Source organism: Glossina fuscipes, unplaced genomic scaffold (genome assembly GCF_014805625.2).
Source record: "Glossina fuscipes isolate IAEA_lab_2018 unplaced genomic scaffold, Yale_Gfus_2 2, whole genome shotgun sequence".
In the NCBI taxonomy this organism is placed as follows: domain Eukaryota; kingdom Metazoa; phylum Arthropoda; class Insecta; order Diptera; family Glossinidae; genus Glossina; species Glossina fuscipes.
This window is the reverse complement of record NW_023998416.1, coordinates 3,438,286-3,454,768: the sequence shown is the minus strand read 5'-3', so window position 1 is coordinate 3,454,768 and position 16,483 is coordinate 3,438,286. Positions and strand designations below refer to the sequence as shown.

Below are 16,483 nucleotides of genomic sequence, written 5' to 3'. Positions count from 1 at the left end.
ACCTATTGCTATTTGCTTTATTGAAACCTCTTTAGTAATATTTAAAAAGTTTCAAATTTAAAAAATATATATATATACATATATATATCTCGTTCTCCTGTACCGTATAACTGCTATTTGGTATTTCTATTAAGATCTTGTTTACATTATAAGCTGCCGGTTCTTTTTGTCAATATTTTTTTTAGAAAAATTGTAATAAATTTTTTTAAGAAAAACATACAAAATTACAAAATTTGATTAAAAAATCTGTAAAGTTCAACGTATTTCCTGCTATAACGGCTCTTAAATATTATATTAGTATAGAGAATATATTTCATTATAGACTACTAAGGACCAATTACCAATTACTACTACACGATCACAGAAATCTGTTGTAAAGAAAATCTTGCAAAACGAAAAAAAAATAAATGAATAAAAGGACAAGAACTCGAATATGTAACTTATTTAAAAGAAAATATACCAAAGTTACAAATTATGCGATAACAAAAAAAAAAAAAAATCAAGAGAAAAAAGAAAAACTAAATCAAAACTTCCCTTAAAAACTTTCTATAAATTTTACTGACAGCCTTAAATATTAGAGGTGCATAAATATATAAAATATTTTATGAACTATGTATATAAAAATAAGTTTTTTTTTTTCCATTAGACTTTTATTAACTGAAGCAATAATTACACTTACATATATAGGACAAAAATCTTTTAAAAAAAAAAAAAACTACCGTTTGTGATCCAAATAAAATGAAGATTTCTTCTCTTCCACGGAAAAAACTATTTTTGAAATTTTAATTACGATTTAAAAAAATTAAATTAACTAATTAGCGAAATGTTAAAAACAAATATATATTAGAGTATTTAAAGAGAAAACATAAGAAGAAGAAATTACATAAGTTATTATTTAAAACAAAAAAAAATTGTATTCGAACAAATTATGAAAATAAAGAAATATATAAATTAAAATAAAAAAAATACCAAATATTATTATTCTTTAATTCATTTAAATTAAAGAAATTTAAAGTAACTGGGATTATACAAAATACAGGTGTTCCTAAAAATATGCTATTAAATAAAAGGCTGTTACACAGAATATGCATCGATTCCTTTTCCTTTTCCTACACGATACTTGACTTGCAAGGACTCCCTGTTGCAAGATTATTAGGAAAGACAAACGATGTGTGCAAGCAATGAAGGAGGTGTGAGGAATAATAACAACAACTTATCTATATACTTATATATTACATTGTACGGTATATTGTTGTGCCTTAGCTGCGTATATGTTTTGTAGAAGAACGTAGTGGAAAATGGAATTATATGAAAACCAAGGGTTGGCCATCTACCCCTGTTCCTATATTTGCAAAAATCAGATATCCAAGAAGACCCTACAATTTGTGGCCTTAAATGCTAATGCATTCTTGAATATAAAATTTAAAAATGCGGGGCTTTTTTAACAAACGCAACAGTCCCTACGTGAGTATCACAAACCAATACAATCTTCACCTAACGACAGTAGGCTGGTAGCAGTACATTAGAAGATTTCTTTTATCATCATTTAAAAGCGTTTCCAAATAAAATTGTGTTGAAATAGCTTTCAATCAGATCAATCGATATAAAACTGAGAGCGACTATAAGGAGGGTCGCTTTCGTTTAACAAGTAGAAACATTATAGCAAGCCACGATACACTACCTCATCTAATACGACTTTTCAAAATAAGGCGTTAAAGCGAAAGTGCTTGAAAAAGTGGTCCCATCAGAACTATTTTCAATTGCGTTCGTTCTTGGCCCAAAACATGTCGATGTACCGAAATTCCTGAAAATATCTTAAAAATTGCGACCTATAGATTGAACACAAATAAAGAAACATAGACCGATAAGCTTAGATCGATTCAGAAAGTGATTCTTTATCGATTAGTATAATAAAAGACGTGTCTAACTTAAATTTTACTGGTCGTTGTATACACGCACACAACACTGTACCACAAATGGCTTGGAATATAAATATAAATCCCGTTGATAAGTTAATATTATGGGTTCGTTATCAGGTTACCTGAGTTAAACTCTTTTGATTCTACCTTCTATTCTGATTATGCTGATGAGTTCGAGCTTGTATTTGTGCAATATTTCTATTAATTGAATCATATTTTAATAAGTTAAGTGATTTGGTCTTCTGTAAGAGGACTAAGTTATCCGTTCTACGGATTGCCTCGTTTATTATTCGGGAAGATGAATTATCATCCAATTATTCTGATTGCGACCAACTTTCCAGCTACAATTTCAAAATGAATTTCTACTTTTACTAGGAATGCTGGCAAACGAATTTGCCTTTCTAGCCAACTACGACGCACTTTGTAGTGCTATAATGTGTCTTGAGATTTCGATTACCATGAGATTGAAGGAAGCCTGTCTGCTATGTATTCCATACTATACCATTCGCTATATCTGAGTGCTTCCGTGTCAAATCTGGCCTTTACAAACGAACGTGTATCTGCTTTATTCTCCAAAGAACTACGAATAGTCTGCAATAACAGCAAGAAACCTTTAAAAAAACAAAAGAAAACTTTTTGAGTTTGTAAGAAAAAAATTTAATGCTTCGAGTAAATGTTCTTTTAATGTTTACATTAGTAAAATGATATTAAGTCGAACAGTAAAGCTGCTGTGTATCCTTGGCTTATGCGTCTTAATAATCTTCGGTCCGCGTTCGCACTGAGCGACAGCTGAAACTTTTACCGTGTAAACAGCAATATCGACGTTATCCGTAACTGAAATTTCGCAAAAGTTCGCGTCAACTAAGTTTTATGAAACGACCACTTTCAGCGTAAAAAATTTATCAATACACATAATAAACAAGCGATTTTAAATTAAGATCCCTGACTGCTCTCCATTGTTGCTGCTTCTATTATTATCTTTCTATATGAAACGGTCCTATGTGATTTTCATTTAAGTCTACTTAGCTTGGGTAGGCATTTCTTTGTAAATTCTAAGCTATTTTTAGGAAGTTGTACTTTATGTTGTGCGCTCATAATTAATCAATTGCTAACAGTGCTGTAAAAAATAATTAATGAGCATATCGTTAGGAGAATCGGCATTTGACTGTTTTCTTAATTGCTTTTTGCATTGTACTTATTATTAAATAAAGTAGGTATCCATGGTTGCTTGTATTACAATTTAATGTAATTAATTGTTTGCTTTGATTGAGAACAAATAAATAAATAAAAGCAAGTAAAGACACTATAAAAGGACATGATTCACTATTATATACCCTACGCCCCTTCACTTAATGCATTTATTCGTATAACGACTTTTCAAAATAAGGCATTGTATGGGAGGTCCAAAAGGTGATCTGATCTGAACCATTTTCAATAGTGTTCGTCCTTGGTCTAAAAAAATTATCGGTATATTAAATTTCTTCAAAATGTCTCCAAAATTGCAACCTTTGGAATAAATATAATAAAACAAGACAGATAGACGGACAGAGAAGATTAGATCGATTCAGAGAGAAATCTGAACGTATACGTAGTAAAATTGCCCGATTTTCAATACTTCTTGATAAAAATTTTTTCATAATAAAAATTTGACATAGAAACTAACCTCAGCGACTTTGGACCAAGTAGGTCTATTTTTGGATCCCTATTCATATAAGAATTCTAATGAAAAATAAATCCATAAAGGATTAATTTTTAATGCGTTATGATAAAATTCGATCCTTAGTAAACCTGCCATAGGGAATTTGGAGCTCATAGGATTATTTTTTAAAGTGCACTATGAGTGGAGACTCTTTTATGGTGACAAAGTCGAATTTGTCATTCCTTATAACGGAAGCAATTGAAAAATAATTAAACCAAATTATGTTTTGATAAATTTGAATCACGTTGATGTTTGAATATTCCCCAATGTCAGGGCTTTGATGAGAATGATGCATTTACCAGAAAATAATATATATATAATTTTGATGTATTACTAAGAAAATCGGCCTTGCCCGACTATAGCATTCTTAGGGTGTTTTTAGTTCACATTTGCAGCAGCCAGATTATGGAACGCAGAGGCACTGTAAGTAGTGATGCCTCGAGAGAGTGACTCAGGTGTTGCCATGTCTTAATATGTTTCAATAATAATTTTTTTATTTTTCGAATAATTAAATAGTAGTTAGTAGTATTTAAATAGTATTTAGCAGTTGTCTCGAATGTTTATTGATTATTCTATTGCCTTTCCCTCCATTCAAAAAGAGTTTACCAAAAGAATTGGCTGCTTCAGGACTTGTTTGACCTGAAAACACCGAAACAGAAAACAAGTTCTGAAAATTTGTCAATGCTTTCCATTATATTCTCTTTGTATAATATAGGACCAGATGAAAGGAAAGCATAGGTGTATTATATGTAAGGGGAATATATGGAAAGAATTATCATTTTATTTTTGAAAATAGGGTAAAATCGAATGCCACGCCTATAAAAATTGTATAAAACTATTGAGGAGACGTACAAGGGGAGATGAATGCATATTTTTTATACATTTATATAAAAAAGATTATATATTATACTAACTACTGTAAGGGCAATTACGTTGAAGGCAATAAACTAGACATTGTCGCCTAACCAAATGAATAAATATTTTTCGAGAAAAACAACACTTCACTTATTTTCTGAATATACCTCCTACATAGATATATATATATATAATATACATATTTTTGATAACAGGAGTTAATCTCTTTATTGAGTTTTTTATTTAACAAATAACAAGGTACGAGTATATGGGATGAATACCATCTTCGAAAAAAGCCTAAGGGAAGTATACTTCTCCACTTTCATATAGAACACATCCTAGGTCTCTTTCTACACTTCTATACGATTCATATAATTTAGAATTTTTTCAAGCATGTCTTTCTACACTTTGTTTAAATTCTGCACCTCGTTTAAGCCATTTCACTTAACATGATATCCACAGCTTAAGTGAAGGGATCGACGCGCATTGAATATTTGATTATAGTTGTTTTTTCCCATATGCTGTTTATATCAAAATGGCTAAATATGAATGCTTCTGTATAAACATATAAATATATTTAATGCCGTGTTATGTGTATTAGTGTTAATCACATTAGATTTGCAATCACTTTCGTTCATCCCCCATTTTATGCACGCAATTGTGTGTCGGAGTCGTGTTCGCAGAATGAAATACATCTATGATTTAATCATTGCCTTAACATGCGTAAAGCTAATCTATTTTTTATTGTTTATAATTGCCTGTCACTTACTTCGGCGAACACGATAATTCACTTAGTGCTCCTGTAAAACTTGACAATATCAACGAGACTTTCAGGGACGATTTTAATAATTTAACGTAAGCATGATTAAAAGTAAAGGTATAGCGCATTCTCTTCAGAGCAATAGATTGATAAAAGGACTACAGTTTATCATTTCACAATTTTCCTTTAATTGAATATACGCGCCAGAAAATCGATAAAAACAGATTAAAATATAAATCTTTGATTTAGATTTGACTTCTACGTGGTGATGATTACGGTCCAACGGTTAGTTGATGCCATCGCCCAGATTGTGTCAACATATTTGCAAAAAGACTCTCCTTGTGCTCTTCAGTAAATAGCTCAGTTATCTACTACGTTGATGCGGTTAATATGCGCTTACTTTGGACAGTTACTTTTTCTATAAATTTCTGCGCTTTGGCTAAACGTAGCTCTTATTGCTTTCCCAGATGTACGATTTTTACTGAAGACTGAAGAAATTTTCGGTTGAGAGATCGTCAGAATTCTTTACAAACGTAATTTTTCATACTTGCTGCTAACGTTTTTCGGCCTCGGCGTAGCCTTATTTTAAAAAGTCATTATATGAGAAAAAATTGCGATTTCAAAAATTCCTGAAAGAAAAAAGGATCGAGTAATAGTATATAGGCATTCCATATTGATGTGAGAAACTAGCATCAAATGGTGCGATTTTTGAACCCCAGAATTTATAAGAAGTTCTCATGAAACTAACTATGTCGAGACAATTTCTTATTGTAGTTTTTCGTGATGAAAACAATTGAAAAATGGTCAAATTCTTAAATAAATTAACTTTGCTAAATTTTGATTAAATCAGCTGACGTGAAATGAATGAACAACTTCATTAGAGGAACCGATGTAGGGTACACGGTTTTGCCTTATTATAATGTTTTTGTTTGTTTTCATTATTTTTAGTAACTTCAAGTATCCTATGCATTAAGACTTCAAATAAATAATCTGAATGAGCTTTAAAAAACCAAAGGTTAAAGGTAATGTAGAAACATATAAAATAGATGAAATAGGCGTCCAAATTGTATATAAGTATTTATTGTAGGTAAAAGCGAAAGGACTTTCAGTTCATTGAAATATTTATTGCTTCCACCATTATCTGAGCTGATGGGCATCTACTAACCTGCTCTCTATTGACTCTGATCTAATCTGCTATTTGTAACACTCAGAAATATTGGTCATTCTTGGACTGACACGAAGCTAGTTTTCGATCTACAAGAGCTCGACAATAGCTAGTATTCGATCTCAGATCTGAGTATAGAAAAAGAATTTTTTCGTCTACTAAATGGAATATTGGATATGCGAATTTCGACATACCCACTACTATTCTTTTTGCATTCTACTCTCGAAGTTCTTTTATTTGATACCCATATCGATGGTATTATTAAGAAAAAATTTATCGCGGTGTCTACCACATTCAGTTTAAAATTTACCCATTTTTAGGCAGATAATATATCTTCATCTGAGAAGTGTACAAAATATTTTTAAACATTCCGTCTTATTGGCCTTTTGATAAATGAGCAAAAAACCTCGAAAAAGTTAAAAAAACAAAATCGAATTACTCGCAACCTTGTGCGGGCATGGCCGATTGTTTCCATTTTTGCACGTGAAGAGTAAGGTGTTTCGTAAAGTAATTATAGAATATTTTAGCTATCTAACTTTAATAATTTCCGACTAACGAGCATATTTCCAAAAAATTTTGGAAAAAAAAACCGGACTTACGTCCAGCTTATGCTCCACTACGCGCATCTGCTCTAACCAATTTGGCCCATTTTGAATACTAACCTACATAGAGAAACTTCCAATGTTTCTAACAAGAGAGTGCCAAAAACACACACCACACAGACGCACAGACGGACAGACATGGTTAAATTAACTCAAAATTTCACCCTAATCAAGGAAATATTTACTTTATGGAGTCTCTGAACCTTTCTTATGGTGTTGGGTATAATAATATCGACCAGAAATCTGAAAATGCTGTCATGGTTAAGGAATATATATTTGCTTTATAGTGTCTCTGAGATATTCACTTCTGAGTTTTCCAAATAAAATAATCCCAGTGCATACCCAACCTTCCGTAGTGTATGCTTAAAACAAAGCTATATACAAATTCACAAATATGTGTCACATTTCGGTATTCCTGACAATTGTCGACATGGGTTATTACATTTTACAAATCAAGTATAATTTCTGTGACGGACATTAAATGACTTTTCTGTTTTTTTAAAAAGGTTTCTGCAGGAGAGCTTTGAATAAAGAAGGCAAATTACAAATACATATAAGTGATATTGCGACAACATGTGTTCAAATTCTCATAAGCTATTGCGAACCCATCGAAGCACTAACCACAAAATGTACGTGAACAAGTAAATAAACTTTTACTCAGTAGTCTAATATCAAATTCAAATTTTCTACTTTATCTACATAAGTCGCAGTCGCGTAAGAAAACATAATTTTAACGAGATTTTTATTGGAAACTTTATAGGCTTCTCGAAGAATGCCCGGCAAAATCGGGAATTTATTCTCTAAAGGACCGATATAATTGCACGTAAAGTTGGTTAATATTAGTTTACCCAAGAAAAGCGGCATATTTTCGGCTGTCACTGTATTCGCTTACATTCAATTAATTGAATTCTTTTTATTTTTTAAATTACAATCATTAAAATCAATATGAAATAATACACGTCACCGCATTTATGTATATTAGTATTTATGATAAATATTTTATTTATGTCAAACACTTGATAGAAAATCGAAAAATAATAAACAGTAGTTGAAAAATAGCCAAGAGACGGTTCATATTTTCACGAAGAGTGTCTTTAAAATTTCAATAGAAAGCAGTTACGCAATGAAAGTGTGAAGTGCTAAAAGATTATAAAAAATAATCAAGTTTTTTTATTTTAACGCATGACTAAACTGAAACTGTTTAAATTTAAACCTAAAGCAAAGCTAAAGTATATTATATTTCTTCGGAAAAATATTTTCTTACCATCTGTCCAAGAGGAGTGTAAGAATTGTCTACCTTTTTTTTTGCAACATTAAAAAGTACTCATTAGAGATTTTTTAAAATCGGTATGCTTTTGAATACCATCAAAATATATATGCCGACTTAAAACGAAATCTCTGAAAAAAGTGACAGCTCGCAAAATTTGGTGCAAGTATTCGTTTAACAAACACAAAAAATTTGAAAGAATAAAAAAAGATAACATTTCTATTGTCTTTGACTATTTTAAATAACGGTTTCAATTTGCGTTGAATAATCAAAAGAAGTTCAGGATAGAAAATGCATTCAAATTGCAAGAATTAACCAACTATTTTTTAAAATGTAATTGATGAGGATCGAAAGCAGAATAGAATTGAAAGTTTAAAGATTTTTATCTCACCATTTATTAAAATACATATTTGCTATAATAATCCGCACATATTTCTTTCACTTTTGTTTTATGGCTTCAAACTAGGGATTGTTGATTCTTGCACTATGTTAAATATGTTCTCACATTGCAACATTTTCTATATTATTTTCTTAGTTAAAATATTGTTCAAAATGGTATATAACTTTTCACGAAACTTTTTCCATAGAAAATTAATTTCAATAGAAAACTTGTCCAGACAAGATGCCAAGTGCTGCTAACTTTCACATAAAAACAAAGAAAGAAAATTAAATATTAGTAAACGAACATATTTAGTGTAGATCACAACCGCTTTATTTTTTAAGAAATTTCTCAATACCATCAGAATTCTTATTAATGTGGCAACACTTCACTTTGTAAATATAAGCTGTGAATACGAAATACATAAGTTTTACGTTCCACGAAAAAGCATTAACATAAAAAAAATCATCAGTCATTTCATACTTTGTAGAAGCAGCAGCTTGAATAAAAATACTGTAAGAAAACTATAAACTGTGGCATTGATATCGGCATCACTGGCGTAAAATAAAAGAAGTTTGTTTTGTGGAAAAGTGCTCAGTTTTCATCAAATTTTCACAGAAAATACTCAAAAACTTGAGACGATAACATTTTGAAAAGGAAAACTGACAGGATTTCCTTTATCTTATAGCGTGAAAAAATCGAAAAATTAAAGTCAAACTTTAACATTAGCGGCGCGTGAGAAGTGACAGCTGCTGACATTCGAGTTTTTGCGTGTATTTGTTTGTGTGGGAAATTGTTTTTGTATACTGTTTGGCTGATTAGAGCTGTGACTTGTTTGTGTTTTATTGTTTTCTTTTTTTTTTCGTGACCATCCATAGCGGGAATCTGCAAAGGATAAAAAGTGAAAAACTCGAAATATCGCCGATAAATAATCAAATGAAAAGTGCCAATTTTTTTTTCTATTTACTTTTAATATCAATTTTTGTATCCAGTATTATTGAAAACCATCTATAAAGAAAATGAAAGATACGCCAATTACCCGACAAGGAGTTCCAACTTACGCTTGTGTTTAACAGAATGTGTAACTAAATGCAGTGTTATAATCGTGACGGCTATTCTACACAATGTCAGGATACTTCGTTGTCCACACTAAGTGATCCTACGAATACACGGCATTTAGCCCTTAATGCATTTGATAACGGTAGCACTGCCTCCGTGGAAGCCAACTTAGTTCCATACAACGCGTTAAACGGTTTACAACAATCGCACCAGCATTCAGAACATTCCCCAGCTAATAATACTAGCGGCAATAATAGCAAGAACAACTGTGATAGTTTTAATACGCTAACGTCTCCATCCTCTTCGACAAATTCTCCTTTCAATACGTTAGTCCTCAGTCAAATGCCACATTTCGGTTTAGGTGGCGGTGGACCAGGGATGTCCAACAATGCTTACGGCCAAACGCCACCTAGTCCGCCATTGCATCATGCCGGCGCTGGTGGCAATGGTGGTTTAATGCCCCCGAGCCCTCCGCATCAACAACACCACCAACAACAACATCATCAACATTTAGCGATGATTCCGCGAGGTATACCGGGTGGCGGAGGCAATGGTCCTATAATGTCAACAGGTTTAAACAGCTCCGTCAGTAACGTGACAACGACCGCTTCAACGTTCCGTTCACATATTGCAGATAAAAAGCTTACCAGAGAAGCTATGGAGCATTACATGAGAGAACGCAATGACATGGTCATTGTGATATTGCATGCGAAGGTAAGCTTTATTAAAATAAAATTTGCTGATCTTTCTGAAAAAATTGGTTATTGGCTATCGATTTTAACAAAGTGCAACGAAAATGGACTAGAAACACGATTTTGCTAATTAACGGTGCATTTTATTTGCGATATATATCTGGATATTTGAAACCCATCATGGGGTGTGATGTTAGGATGTGGAGGTATGAGGACCCATATGAAGTAAAACAAGAACAAGATCCACCACCACGATCGATAAGAGGTATATTCATTTTGTCAAGACGTTTGCAACGTCAAGAAGCCAGCATCAGAGACCGCACAAACAGTACAATATATTCTTGATTTGCACCAAATTCTAAATCGACTTAAGCATGTCCCTCTGTCCGTCCGCGAAATATTCTCCAGGCCGCAAGAATAAAGCTATCGACTTCAAATTTTGCGAAAACGTTGAAAGTGCTATCACGTAGCTTGGTATTGAAAACGGGCCAAAAATCGGCCTCCACTTCATATTATAGAGCCTACAAATTTAGCTGTTTTACTTTTTTTGGGTTTTTTAAGAATAACGGTGATTTGTATAAAAAATTCGGTCGCGACCGAATATAATTTTTTTACTTGTTTCGCATTCAGTATGAATGAATTGTAGTACCTAATTGGCATATGCATTTATTGTAGGACGAAAGTTTTACATAGATACGTGAACCTAGTAAATAGATTCAAAAATGAATTTGACATAATTACTACATGTGATAGATCATTTTTTAAATTTTAGCACTTTTCAGGTGGGTTACTTGTGGAGTTGAATCGTGTAAAAGCGCATAAGTCAATTTTCCAACCCTTCCGACTTTGGGCTTTTTTAAACGATTAATGATTTGACTAAATCACGGCACAATAAACAAGAATAAAATTAAATGCATGCTAATATGTAAATATGTTTGTATTTATGCAACTTCTTATGAATGGAATTGCATTGAATTTAGTGTCAGGACATTGCCGTGTTTCTGAAAGTGACAGAGCACAGGACTTAGTCTCTTATTGGATATCTATACCTTACAACACCTGCTGTGATGTTGGTTACAAATATTATCCAAATTTCGTCTTACAAAGATAACAGTTAGAGCGGTGTATATTCGCTTTTTTCAGAAGTGTACTCTACCGTAGAGAATGATTATAATTATGTATTGGTGAATGCTGATTTTACTTCGCTAAGTTAAATTTGGAGACACATTTTGTTATAAGGCTATATGAAGTTTGCTTAAATTTGTACAATATTTAGAAGTAAAGACAAGCTTAGGTTGACTTAGAAAGTTGTTTTCAATCGACATAAGGGACAAGCTTAGGTCGACTTAGAAAGTGGTTTCCAATTGATCTAAGCTTGTTCGTTCGTCTGATGTCTGATCATGTATTTGTGTTCAACCTGCAGATGGCAATTTTTGAGATATTTCGATGAGAACTAGATTTTATTTAGGGGCAAATATTGAAGATTTTCGGATCGGACCATTTTTTCGACATCCTCCAATATAATGCCTTATTTTGAAAGGTTGTAGTATTAATCGTGTCCCTGGACGCAACAAAGCTAAGGATACATCCAAAAACGAACACTATTGGAAATCGAGAATTCGGATCGAATTACCTTTTCGACAACTTCCAATATAACGCATTAAAGGTGCCGCAAATTTATAACCATTATATGTTCATGGTGGCCCGTGGCTGGCTATAATGTATTTACTTGTTTTCCCTTGTTTTAGGGTTGGATACCGAACTATTTCTGTAATTATCAATAAGGAGCTATCGTATGTATATTAAGGAGTGTGGCCTTTTCACTTATCATGTCAGAATTCCAGATAATTCCTACGAAAATGTTTGCAAAACTTCTTGACGCCCGCATAAAATCATGCCCATCGTCCTTCTGATGTCATTTTAGAAAAGACGCACAGACTTGCTTACGATATAAAAAAAAAATTCAAACACCATTAATGTAATAGAATTGAGAAGTGTAATCATTTTCATAACTTATACTTTCTCCCATACTATGCTCACAGCAGACACCCTCCTTGGCAATTTAATCATTGGGTCGTCGATGACCTTGTCTTGTCTGCTCCTATAATCTAACTTAGCACGTGTATTGCATCTAAGAATAATGATGGATGGTGGAGGTTTATTCGCAGTAATTTCGTGGCTGCACATAAGTGAACCGCGCGGAATTCTGCGTTAAAATTAACACTTTTGCAGTAATTTTAGGAAACTATTGAAGCAAATTCCAGGACATGCACTTCGTTTATATGTTGAAAAGAGGGGAGTAAAAAACTTTTTTCCGATTTGTTTGTTTTTTGATTTCCGAACAGATATGCGAATGCCATATACGAAGAGAACTACTCTTATGAGATTGTTTGCAGAGTGGTTGATCCAGTACCTGTTGAGACGAATCAAATCAAAGATTCGATAGGTTTCGATTTAACAGCCTTATAATTTGAACATAGTCGCAACTGTTACAATATACAGTGTAGCGGTTTCGAAAGATTTATGAAATTTTGCTATATATGATGAACAAGCTTGACTTTTCTTCGTATTTTATGAGCCCTCTTGGCAAATAGTCTGAAAAAAGTCCACATGGAAGAGTGTACGAATTTGTAAAAATTCGTTACGTAATAATACTGAACAGTCAGTCAGTCTTTCACTAATCTATATATATATATAGATACTAGGAAGGTAACAAAATTTATATATTGTAGTGATGATGTTAAAGGGAGTTTCGCTTTAGCAAGGGTCTGAGATTAGCATCTAAGTATAGTGTGAATTTGTTTGTGTTTTGTATGATACTTTCCACATAATATCTCGTAAAAATATTTTGGTTTCTATAATAATAGTAGAAAACTCAAGTAAAGTATCTTACCTTTATAAAGTCACACGTTGTGCTGTCAAGTGTAACACAATACCACCAAAAACCAACTCTAACAGCAGACTCACAGTCACTTATTAAAACCGTCTTTAGCAAATGAACACGAATACCAGACCAACCAACATTCTTACGATTTGATTTAATAACATTTTCGTACTTACATATATATATATATGTATATATATATAGATATATTTTTTAACCACAACAAATGCATTTTATGTGACAATAATCAAAATAATTGATGGCAGGAAGGTAACAACTGCTTCAAAAACAAAAAGCAAAACAAAACAAAAAAAAAATCAATAAAACTATTAGAATTTATTATTATTATGAATTTAATTGTACTTTAATTAAAATTAAAATTAAAAAAAAAAATATTGCACTTGTGCCGCAAGCGCACACACACACATTTACACACGCTTTCAGGCCATCAGTCAGCCAGTCTGTAGAGAACTTATTAAGCGAAAGCATTCAGGTGTGAAGGATGTGAGACACTCGACAATGGACACTTTGGGTTTGTCCTTTAGTTTGGCTTTGTCAGTGTTACAAATTGCGGTAGTGGTTATTGCTTTTGTTGTTGTTATAATTCTTACGTGTGTAAATGACTTTAGGCCGCAACTTCTTGGTATTTCTTTTTATTTTATTGGTTTTTTTTTTTTTTTTTTTGGTGGTTTTGCATAATTTCGCATAGCAAATAGTTAGAATTTTATTGTCAAGTATTTTTCGTTTCGGACGGCATTTGGTGTACAACTTGCGGGCAATAAAGGAAAAATTAGCATTTTTTAAATTTCTATGCAAATTAAAAAGGGCAACTATTTTTTGACTGAGAATATGTTTAAGAAGAAAAGCCGTTAAAAGAAAAAGTAGTCAAAAAAAAATTTGAATTAAATTTTTAATAAAAACAAAAATACCTTCTAATAAAATAAAAACTAAAGATAACTTGATATCTTCTTTTCTCTTTTAGGTAGCTCAAAAATCCTACGGAAATGAGAAACGTTTTTTTTGTCCTCCCCCTTGCATTTATTTATTCGGGTCGGGATGGCGTCGCCGTTATGAGGAAATGTTGCAAAAGGGCGAAGGGGAACAAGGAGCCCAATTGTGTGCGTTCATAGGCATAGGAAGTGCCGATCAAGATATGCAACAATTAGATTTGAATGGCAAACAATATTGCGCGGCCAAGACCTTATTCATTTCGGACTCAGATAAGCGAAAACATTTCATGTTATCGGTAAAAATGTTTTATGGTAACGGTCACGATATTGGAGTTTTCAATTCAAAACGCATTAAAGTGATTTCGAAACCTTCGAAAAAGAAACAGTCATTAAAAAATGCTGACTTATGTATAGCTAGCCGTACAAATGTGGCTTTATTTAATCGTTTACGCTCACAAACGGTATCCACACGTTACCTGCATGTTGAAAATGGTCATTTTCATGCGTCTTCAACGCAATGGGGAGCCTTTACCATTCATTTACTGGACGATAATGAATCGGAATCGGAAGATTTTAATGTCCGTGAAGGTTATATACATTATGGTGCCACAGTGAAATTGGTGTGTTCTGTAACTGGTATGGCTTTGCCACGTTTAATAATACGTAAAGTGGATAAACAAATGGCTTTGTTAGAGGCAGACGATCCCGTTTCCCAATTGCATAAGTGTGCCTTTTATATGAAGGATACCGATCGAATGTATTTATGTTTATCACAGGAAAAAATAATACAATTCCAAGCGACACCCTGCCCTAAAGAGCCCAATAAGGAAATGATTAATGACGGAGCTTGTTGGACAATCATTTCAACGGATAAGGCGGAATATCAATTTTTCGAAGGAATGGGTCCTGTCTCGTAAGTGCACTCGAAGGGATAATGAAGGCAATTTTGTTTTTACATGCACCGTCTTTTTAGTTCACCCGTCACACCAGTACCTATAGTTAATTCATTAAATTTGAATGGTGGTGGAGATGTGGCCATGTTGGAGTTAAGTGGTGACAATTTTACTCCTCATTTACAGGTTTGGTTCGGCGATGTGGAAGCCGAAACTATGTATCGCTGTACGGAAGTTCTCTTGTGTGTGGTCCCTGAGATATCGCAATTTCGGGGGGAATGGTTATGGGTATGACATGACCATTTAACTTATATTATATACAGTTTTTTTTTTCATTTTTGGTTTTTCTATATCACACATATTTTCTTTAGGTACGCCAACCTACCCAAGTGCCCATATCGTTGGTACGTAATGACGGCATTATTTACGCTACAGGGCTAACGTTCACTTATACACCTGAACCGGGACCAAGAACGCATTGTACCCAGACCGAAGAAGTAATGCGGGGAACTCGTCATAATAATAATAACATTACCGGCATGAATAATAATAATAATGTGAGCAGTGCTCACTCGCCCAGTGATAGTAGTGCAACGGCGGGTCTCAATAACAATCACCTGCAACAGCAGCAAGCGCTGCCCTCAATGTCAGAAGTGCAATGGAATGCTCATGCAGGAGGTTTATCCTGAGTGCTAGCCAGCTTTTTTTGTTGGCATTTGAAATTGTTAGTTTTTTAACCTTTCCTCCTGCTTTTTCTTTTCATTTTGAAACTAAGTATTTATATTAATTTTAAAGTTTAGTAATAATTTTCTTTCGAATTTTTCTCCTTTAGCAACCAGTCTCTTGTCACTTTTTAAGAAAAAAAAAAAAAAAAACAAAAAAAAAATTTATTATAAAACTAAATTTATTATAAAACTAATTTTTTTTTTTTTTTTTTTTTAGTAATTTTTGATGCATGTATATAAAAGTGTTATTTACAACTTTTTCGTAATGACACCAGACAAAAAGCTCATTTTTATATGTATATATATATATCAATTTTATATATGTTTGTATACATATTGATTATCACAACCTTTTCACTATACTATGATCATTAATGAAAACTGTTGACATAAACCATTTGTAACCTACATAAATTTGGGTATTATTAAGACTTTTGTACATATACATATGATTATGTACGTATACAAGAAAAAATTTTATATGCTACGTCACATATATAAATTCGATAAGAAATTTTTATACTCCTGAACACTTACCAGAAACTTATCAATGATGTATAAAGAGTGAAAAAAGAAAAACAAAAAGACAGAAGACAACAAATTTATATCAGCTCTCATTCATGTGTATTATTTT

The 16,483-nt window shown here is 32.6% G+C and overlaps 1 protein-coding gene across 1 annotated transcript; it reads left to right on the top strand.

Moving 5' to 3' along the window:
- The first annotated feature begins 9,261 nt into the window (after positions 1-9,261).
- LOC119634077 (suppressor of hairless protein) lies at positions 9,262-16,281 on the top strand. Its single transcript, XM_038028010.1, has 4 exons — positions 9,262-10,419; positions 14,264-15,144; positions 15,205-15,412; positions 15,496-16,281. The coding sequence occupies exons 1-4, from the start codon at positions 9,736-9,738 to the stop codon at positions 15,811-15,813; spliced, it is 2,091 nt and encodes a 696-aa protein (XP_037883938.1). The 5' UTR covers positions 9,262-9,735; the 3' UTR covers positions 15,814-16,281.
- The last annotated feature ends 202 nt before the right edge of the window (positions 16,282-16,483 follow it).

Coding starts and splice junctions, on each gene's coding strand:
- LOC119634077 (XM_038028010.1), top strand. CDS start 9,736: ATGCAGTGTTATAATCGTGACGGCTATTCTACACAATGTCAGGATACT. Junction 10,420..14,263: donor TTGTGATATTGCATGCGAAG/GTAAGCTTTATT, acceptor TTTCTCTTTTAG/GTAGCTCAAAAATCCTACGG. Junction 15,413..15,495: donor TTCGGGGGGAATGGTTATGG/GTATGACATGAC, acceptor TATTTTCTTTAG/GTACGCCAACCTACCCAAGT.